Below are 8,437 nucleotides of genomic sequence, written 5' to 3' on the forward strand. Positions count from 1 at the left end.
GTGTTCTAGGATTCCAAATGGTTCTGGGGACACCGCGAGAGACTGACCCCAGCAGAAACCGGTTTGGCTCATTGGATAGAGCATCAGCCTGCGGACTGAAAGGTCCCAGGTTCGATTCCGGTCAAGGGCATGTACCTTGGTTGCGGGCACATCCCCGGTAGGGGGGTGTGCAAGAGGCAGCTGGTCGATGTTTCTCTCTCATTGACGTTTCTAGCTCTCTATCCCTCTCCCTTCCTCTCTAAGAAAAATCAATAAAATATATATTAAAAAAAAAAAAAAACTGACTCTTTAAAAAAAAAAAGAGAGACTGACCCCAGTGTAAACTATCAAACACGTCCCCATGGGACTAGGACCTGAAACTGAAACCAACGCTCTGGTGGGGGCGCAGGGGTCACTGGCGTCCAGAAGGGCCACAGGGAGAGGCGAGCGGGCTCCACGGGCAGCAGAGCAGCGGCCAGATGCCGATGACCCCTGTTCTGGCTGCGGCACCGAGGACCCGACACGTCCTCCCACCGACACTGCCCGCGCCTGAAGGCACCGCCGGTCTCCACGGAAAATGCCTGTCAGGGCCTCTGTGAAGAGGACCGGAGTGGAAGCCTGGCTCCGGCAGGTGACAGCCAGTGCTCCCAGCGCGCAGCAGGCCCTGGACTTCAGGAGCGACAGCAGTTTGAGGTCACAGACAGCTGTTTGCAAGGCACTTCTGCAGAGTCAAGAGAAGGAGTGGGGGGATCGGATTTTAAAAGTTCATCTTCAACGGCAACAACAGCTGCATTGCTGCCATGTTGCAAAATGACAAGGCACTTGGCAGATCAGCGGCTTATCAAAAATCAACTCTTAAAAACTTCTAGCCGAAACCAGTGTGGCTCAGTGGTAGAGCGTCGGTCTGCGGACTGAAGGGTCCCAAGTTCAATTCCAGTCAAGGGCATATAAAAAAAACAAAAAACTTGACTCTAAAAAAAAAGGGGGTGTGCAGGAGGCAGCTGGTCGATGTTCCTCTCTCATCGATGTTTCTGGTTCTCTATCCCTCTCCCTTCCTCTCTGTAAAAAGTCAATAAAATATATTTTTTTTAAAAAATTTCTAGATTCCGAAAGTCCACAAGTACAAATGTGCAAATCCTGACGACGTCTTCCAAGTGGTTCCGAGAGGCGAGGCCCTGGCCCTAAGCTCCCAGCCGCCCTGCTCGGAGGGAGGTCACAGGATGTCCAGCCGGGACTGCACCGTCTTGCAGCCGCGGTCGGAGTAGATTTTCTCGTCTTTGGGGAAGAAGGTCATTTCCTCCGCCACCCTGGTGACGACGTCCTCGTCCACGGCCGCGCCGCGGGCCCTCAGCTCTGCGCGCACGCACATCTTCACGTGCGAGTACTCCAGCGGCAGGAAGGGGATGAAGTAGTCGATGAGGTTCCTGTCGATCAGCCCGCTGCGCCACAGGCCACCTGCAGAACAGCCCAGTCACTGGCCAGCCCGCTGCTCTCCCAGGTCCGTCTGTCCCCACCATGGCACACCGTCGTGTCTTTACCCCTTAGAAGTCTTTCTGTCACGCATGCAAACAAGCCAGATGTGAGGATCGGCTGGCTGCCCCTGCCAACTGGCTTCTACAACATGTCAGCCTAAGAAATGGCCAGTAGGTGAGCATCGAACTATGAACCAGGAGGTCAACGTTCAATTCCCGGTCAGGGCACTGGCCTGGATTGCAGGCTCGATCCCCAGTGTGGGGCACACAGGAGGCAACCAATCAGTGATTCTCTCTTCACTGATGTTTCTCTCCCTCCCCCTCTCTGAAATCAATAAAGATATATTTAAAAAAAAAAAAAAAAAAAAAAGGAAACATCCAAACCTATAGAGAATTTTTATAAAAATTAGTTTTGAGCCAGAGGACATGCCTAGAAGTATGATCTCAGCAAAAAAAAAAAAGGGGGGGGGAGGCCTCTGGAATGAGAGCTTTGCAGCTTCTTGAACGCATTTAGAATTACGGAGGGAAAGGAAGGAAGATGACTGAAGGTGGGAGAAAGCCGGGTGGTTGGATTAGGTTAGCAGGATTATGGGCTCTCTGAGGATGTCAGCCTTTGAGGGGTCTGGAAAGAGGCTTACTCTACCAAATCAGGTGTGTTCACCCAGATGCTCAGAAACCAGGGACGGGGCCTGCTGAGCCCACTGCACGCCACAAGCGCCTACAGATGCAAGCGGCAGACCAAAACAGTGGCCGTTAAATATCGTCCATGTGTTTTGGACAAGTGGTAGTTAACTGGTTAAAGCAAAGATAAGCCTTTCACTAAAGAAGTTACATGGCTCAGTGGTTGAGCATCGACCTATGAACCAGGAAGTCAGGGTTCGATTCCTGGTCAGGGCACATGCCCGAGTTTTGGGCTTGATCCCCAGTGTGCGGTGTGCAGGAGGCAGCCGATCAGTGACTATTTCTCATTACTGATGTTTCTATCTCTCTCTCCCTCTCCCTTTCCTCTCTGAAATCAATAAAAATATATATTCTTTAAAAAGTTACATGCCTGGGTGTGACTGCCGATCAGGGCCTTCCCAGTTAGGAATCTACGATCAGATCACCGGTGAGGTCACCTTTCAGAGAACCCCTAAGAAACACCGAGAAAGCCCTGGTCCGCAAAGCCCCGGGGCAAGCGGGTTCCGAGGCCTCTGCCAGCGGCGCAGCGGGCTCTGCCCAGGGGGACACTCACTGTGCTTGTTGTTGAAGACTCCCACCGACAGCACGGGCTCCAGGTCCTTCAGCTGGATGTCCTCCCTCTTCCGGCCCGCCCGCCAGAACTCCAGGGCCGTCTGCGTGATGAGGTCCCCCCCTGCGTTGCTGGGTTTGCCCAAGAAACAGAGATGAAAACCACATGTAAGACTCTGTACCTCGGGGCTGGGCGAGGTAAAGGGGTGACAGGGGATAAATGGGGAGGGAGGGAGAATACAGCATATAGACGATGTGTTATAGAACTGTACCATTTTATTACCCAGTGTCTCCCCAATAAATCCCATGTAAAAAAAAAAAAAAAAAAAAAAAAGACTTCCGGGTCTAATCAGGAGACACGCCTGCTCTAAGGTTTATACTTAACCAAAGAACATAACTAAGTGCTACCAGACAGAGAAAAAAGTGTCTGCCCTCAAAGAGCTTAGACCTTTGTTTAGAACCTGCTACGTACACCACCACTTTACGTAGAAACCTGTGCGGCGATGAAACTGCCTGTTATCAGCCATCACTGAGTTCGTTTCTCCTGCCCCCTCGGTGCCACGCTGATACCGGCAGCCGGACAGTGAGAGAAATCAGGAAGTCACTCTCGCCAGGCTGGCACTTGTGTCCCTGATGGCCACCGGGCTCATCCCGGCGCTGGGAGGGCGAGGGGCACCAACCTGAGGAAGATGAAGACGGCCTTCCCGTAGGACACGCCTTCCAGCTGCTCGTAGTAGTCCAGGAACGGCTTGATGGCGTCGATGACCCCGGGGTGCAGCTTGTCCATCTCATCGAAGATGAACACGGAGCTGGCGCAGGCGCTCACGTTGCCCCGGATCCACTTCCGTAACTGGTCCTGGGCCCCGGGGAAGAAACAGGACGCGGAGGCTCAGAGGGCGGGCCCGGGGTGCAGAATGCCCCTCACCCCACCCTCTACCCCCCGTGCTCTCGGAGGGGAAACCAGAACTCTCGGGCTCCACAGAGAACCCGTAGAAACTGCACCCTAACTTCCATCCGCCGGGGAACCGCTTTTCCAAAGCATCGCCTATGAGAAGTGGAAACCAGCAGAGGCGGGGGCTAAAATGCAAAGCGGGTTTTTCCTAACTCAGATGCCGCGCTGAATGTCACTCTATTAAAGGAGGGGGATACACGAATGCTCATCATTTCACTGTTAACAACGCGCAGCCTCCCCCTCTCTGTGGACCGCAATCTCAGCGTCAGCAGACACGCCGAGGAGCTGGAGCCGGAGGAAGACCCGCAGCGCCGAGGGCATGCCTGTTCCTGGCCCCGAACCCAGGACCAGGCGCCTCTCCAGGAAAAGCACCTCTTCCCAGGCTTTCTTGAAACAAAAGACACCCTGGCAGCAGGCCCTCTACGAAGCAGCAAGCGAGCGAGCGAGCGCACGATTTCCTGGTTGGCAGCCTTTCCCCGCTCCGCCCGGTGGCACAGGCCCACTTTCACTTTCTCGCTCGGTCCAGTTTCGATTTCTTACTTCGGTCTCACCTACCAGCAGGAATGTTAACTCTTACGAGGATGACATTCACTTAAATGAGAACCCGACTCACTATGGACAAATGCGGAAAGAACATCTCAAAAGGAGTGGTCTTAAGGTTCAGCCGCCTGCGGCCCTCACTGGAAGGAAAGCAGGGCCAGGGGCGGCAGCCTTAGCAAGCCGGGCCCAGCAAACCGGGTGTCCTTCAAGACCGGACACCCCCTTCACCGGGGCCGGAGGCAAGGCGGAGCGCGCTCACTCCCTGCAGAAAGCGGCTGCCCTGCTGCCTGGAAGCCAGGAGATCTGGTTCCAGTTTCTGATGTGCCACCAGGTCACAAAGATTGTCAGGAGCAAGTGGCCTCGCCCCTCTTGCCTCCATCTTAATGGAAATATCACTCAGGCCACTGTCTTATTGTGGAACCAAGCGAGGAAGCAGCTGCAGGAGAGCGTTACGGGGTGAGTGTCCTTAAGTCAGGGGCCTGGGCTGTGCAGTGGGCAGAGAAGCAGCGGAGGCCGGAGTGAGAGGCGGGCGGCCTGGTGAATGGCGGGCGGACGGGACAGCAGGGTTCCCTTGCCTGGTACAGGGTTATCTGCTGCTCGTGAGGGAAGTGCAGAGTCGACACAAACAGGTGGACAAAGTTGCTCTTCAGGCCTTTTGCATGAAGGTGTTCGGCCACGATTTGGCTCACAAAGTTCTTGCCTGTGCCGGCCCAGCCGTGCAGGGACAGGGTCAGCGGTTTCTTGGGGCGGTCGTTGTTCCTGAAGCTGGTCAGCGCCTTGAGAATCACCTCCGCGGCCAGGTGCTGCCCAAACAGCTTCTCCTCCAACGCCAGCTGCAGGGCTGCAGGGGCCAGCCGGGAACAGAGGGAGAAAGGCACGTTAACCCGGCACCAGCAAGGCGGCCTGTCCCGGCCGGCCAGGGAGGCACCGGGGCTGGGGGCGCAGCAGGGCCTCGGCCAGACCCCAGGCTGGCCCTGAGGCAGAACACGGGGTGCCGTCACACGGTGCCACTTGCAGGGAAATGCACTCGATGGACGAGTGTCCTCAACACTCCAGTGTCTGCCACGGAAGCCACGCGTGTCTGTTCACCCAAGGACGAGCCCTCTCTCGACAGCTGCAGGCTGTCCCCAGCCGCCCCTGCTGGCTGGTCAGAAGCCCAGGGCCAGAGGTGGGCACTCTGGGTGGAGGCCACACACCGGAAAACCACTCAAGGGTCAGATGACCCATTAGGGCTGACCACACTACTTTCAGTTTCTTCTCGCTGTAATCCTCGGAGTCAGAGCACCCAAACAGGGACGTGGACAGGAAAGCGACCAAAGGACAAGTCAGGGAGGCCGGCATGGCAGGTCCCTCAGACTCACAAAAATTCTTTACAGGTTCCGATGTTCTTACCTTAACCCTTTTCCCGCCTCCCAGATCTATCAACAACGACCTTCACGGAGCCCACCTGCATCTTACCCTTTGATTCTGGAGGATAAAATAAGCGGCAAAACTGCCATTTTCCGGAGCATTTTCTCAAGCCGTTGAGATTTTGCTTCCCGGGAACTGTCAGTTTGTCTCAAATACATTCGTAGGGATCCTGACAAGTGTGGGCGTTCCTTACGTGGACAGGAGGCACGGCTTCCAGGGCTGCAGGCCCGGCGGAGGCCCCGCCGGGCCTCTCCCTCCCCGACCTCGGTGCCCGGTGCCCGGCGCCCGCCCGGGGCGGCCGGTGCCTCGCGCCCCTCCACGCCGCCCCGCCTACCCGTCGCGTTGAGCGGCCGCTGCTTGGGGCAGCACTCGGCGAAGCGGCAGTAGGAGAAGTAGCCGGTGATGATGGACGCGGCCCCGATGCTGATGGCCATGCTGATGGGCTCGATCGCCGCCACCGCCCGGGCCGCCAGCAGCAGCCACAGTGCCGCTCCGCTCACGAGCCGCCCGGCCGGCCGCATCGCTCCGCTCCCCGCATCCACTGTCTCCGAACTGCCCGCCCGGCGGCCGGAGACCGGCCGGACTTCCGGGTTGCGTCACTTCCGACCCATAGGCCCGCCCACCCCGGATTTCCGGCTCTGGACCGCCATCTCCGTGAGTGGCAGGCCAGGTATCGAGGGACCCTTAGCTCGGCTTGAGCCCCGCGCCCGGGTCTTCGGCTTCGTTTTCTCGCGGGCTCCTCGCGGGCCCCGGGCTTTGGTTTCGCAGGCCCCCGCCTGCTCCGGGACCGCAATGAGCGTGTCCCCGCTCAGGCCCGCCCCCCGCCCGCCTTCCGGAAACGGCCCGGGCGCTGTGCGTGCCCCGCCCACCACACCCGACGCCGGTCGGTTCCGCGGCTGCGCGGGGCCGCCCGCGGCGGGCGCTGGGCGGCGGCGGCGGCGGGGACCGCGGGCCCCGCCTTCGGGGCTTTGGGGCGCGGGGAGGGCGGGCGAGGGGCCGCGGCCACCCCGAGCGGAGGGAGAGCGCCGGCCGCGGAGCCCGGGCTCCTGTCTGAGCCGGAGGCAGCTCGCCGGGTGCACAGCGAGGAGCGTGACCTCCGCAGAGGGCAGCGTGCGGGAGGTGCCGGTTGGGAAAATGGAAAGGTTTCACGCGGTGGGAGAGGATTGAGAGCCAGGCAGAGCCGGGGCGGGAGCCTTGCAGATGCTGCGAGGAGTTTGGCCGCTGTTCCGGAGGGTCGTAGGGAGCCAGAGGAGGTTTCACAGGGCGAGTGGCATGGCCAGGTCAGAGGTCACGTGGCTGCCGGGCTTGGGGACATGCAGGGGCGAGGACAGACACGCCCGGCCCCTCAGAGCTCTCAGGCTGCCGAGGGAGACGGATGGGCCAGCAGTTTGCGGACACCGTGGTCAGTGCCGTGGCGTGGGACACCAGGGGAGACACCGCCTCCATGTTTCAGCGGCTCTGAGGATGCCTCCTTTTTCGAGGTCATGGGCACCTGGCTGCTGCCTGTGGTACCACCAAGAGGGGCACTGGCATCGTGACATGTCCATCATGGGCCAGAGCAGCCCATTGCTGCAGAGGCATCATTGTCACCTGCAGCCTGGTGGTGGTGGTCCCTACCGCCAACTCCCCGAATGAAGGCCTTCTTCTCTACAGGAGTGTCCTCCCCTGGGCCCTGGCTGGTTGGGCTGGCAGCTGGCTTAGCTGTTCCGGAGGGTCATAGGGAGCCAGAGGAGGTTTTACAGTGTGGAGGATGCCAGCACGTGGGCACTACCCAGCAGCCCAGACTGTTCGTGGGCACGGCCCTGATCCTCACCTTCACAGGTGCTGGGCCTCTACAGTCTCATCGTCACCATCCTCTCCATACGGTAGCCCCCTCCAAGCCCACCAGCCCCCGGATACGATGTGTAGACTGCCCCTCGTTCCAGAATGAACAGCTGATACACGCAAGGGGCAGTCCCCCCATCATTGGTCTTTTTAAAATATATATATATTTTTGTTGGTTTCAGAAAGGAAGGGAGAGGGAGAGAGAAATAGAAACATCCATGATGAGAATCATAGATCGGCTGCCTCCTGCCCACCCCCTGCTGAGGATTGAGCCTGAAACCCTAAGCATGTGCCCTTGACCTGAATCAAACCCAGGACCCTTCAGTCCACTCTTATCAGCTGAGCCAAACCAGCCAGGGCTCATCATTGGTCTTGTAAGTGTGCAGTGTCTCAGGTCCGCTGACCAGTGGGGATGCTGGCATTGGCCACGCCCACTCATCTCCCTGCCCTAGGTGCTCTGTGTATAAGGAGGAGTTTGAGTTGTCATTTTCACTGGATGCTTATGATAAAGATTTGGCGTTTTACACGTCTGTGGGCAGCTCCCGTCTCCCAGCTACACCGTGATCTTTAGTGTCACCCTGTGGGGGTTCCCCCTGCCTGAGGGCTGTGTACTGGGCCTGCCGGGTCCCGAGCCGTGTCCAGTAAAACTGATGGGACAGAAAAGAAGCAGCGGCAGCAGCAGAACATAGAGTGGCCCATGAAAATGTAAAAAATGTTGAGTGACCGTGCTGGGAGGGAGGATCCCATGGGTAGGAGCTGTCCCCCTCTGCCCCCCTTGGGGGGAGAATCCGATCAGACCAGCCTGGTCAGCTGCCCCCCCGCAGGAATGTTGCCGCCCTGGCTTCCTGCCCCCCCCCCCCCCGTTTCTTTAAAAAAAAAAAATTCTTACTGATTTCAGAGAGGATGGGAAAGGGAAAGAGAGAGAAACATCAATGATGAGGGAGTCATCTCATCGACTGCCTCCTGCACACCCCTCCCTGGGGATCAAGCCCAAAACCCCGACATGTGCCCTGACCCGGAGTCGAACCCT

At 58.1% G+C, this 8,437-nt stretch overlaps 1 protein-coding gene across 2 annotated transcripts; it reads right to left on the reverse strand.

Moving 5' to 3' along the window:
- Positions 1-312: 312 nt before the first annotated feature.
- Positions 313-6,119, reverse strand: LOC118706662 (torsin-1B). 2 transcript variants are annotated; one of them, XM_036416138.2, is made up of 6 exons: positions 5,918-6,119; positions 4,749-5,014; positions 3,362-3,537; positions 2,686-2,813; positions 1,077-1,434; positions 313-842 (listed from the first exon to the last, which is right to left on the reverse strand). In XM_036416138.2, the coding sequence occupies exons 1-5, from the start codon at positions 6,102-6,104 to the stop codon at positions 1,193-1,195; spliced, it is 999 nt and encodes a 332-aa protein (XP_036272031.1). In that variant the 5' UTR covers positions 6,105-6,119; the 3' UTR covers positions 313-842; positions 1,077-1,192. The 2 variants fall into 2 exon arrangements, with proteins under 2 accessions (XP_036272031.1, XP_036272029.1); XM_036416136.2 differs by having other exon boundaries at positions 2,686-2,870.
- Between the last annotated feature and the right edge of the window lie 2,318 nt (positions 6,120-8,437).

The sequence above is a fragment of the Pipistrellus kuhlii genome, unplaced genomic scaffold, assembly GCF_014108245.1.
Source record: "Pipistrellus kuhlii isolate mPipKuh1 unplaced genomic scaffold, mPipKuh1.p scaffold_m20_p_53, whole genome shotgun sequence".
Lineage (NCBI taxonomy): Eukaryota > Metazoa > Chordata > Mammalia > Chiroptera > Vespertilionidae > Pipistrellus > Pipistrellus kuhlii.

Bases quoted from the DNA above. Each gene is read 5' to 3' on its own strand.
- LOC118706662 (XM_036416136.2), bottom strand. From the start codon at position 6,104: ATGCGGCCGGCCGGGCGGCTCGTGAGCGGAGCGGCACTGTGGCTGCTG. The intron at 5,015-5,917 runs GTAGGCGGGGCG...TGGCCCCTGCAG, and splicing joins GCGGCCGCTCAACGCGACGG to CCCTGCAGCTGGCGTTGGAG. The intron at 2,871-3,361 runs GTTGGTGCCCCT...TACCTCGCCCAG, and splicing joins GCCGTCTTCATCTTCCTCAG to CCCCGAGGTACAGAGTCTTA.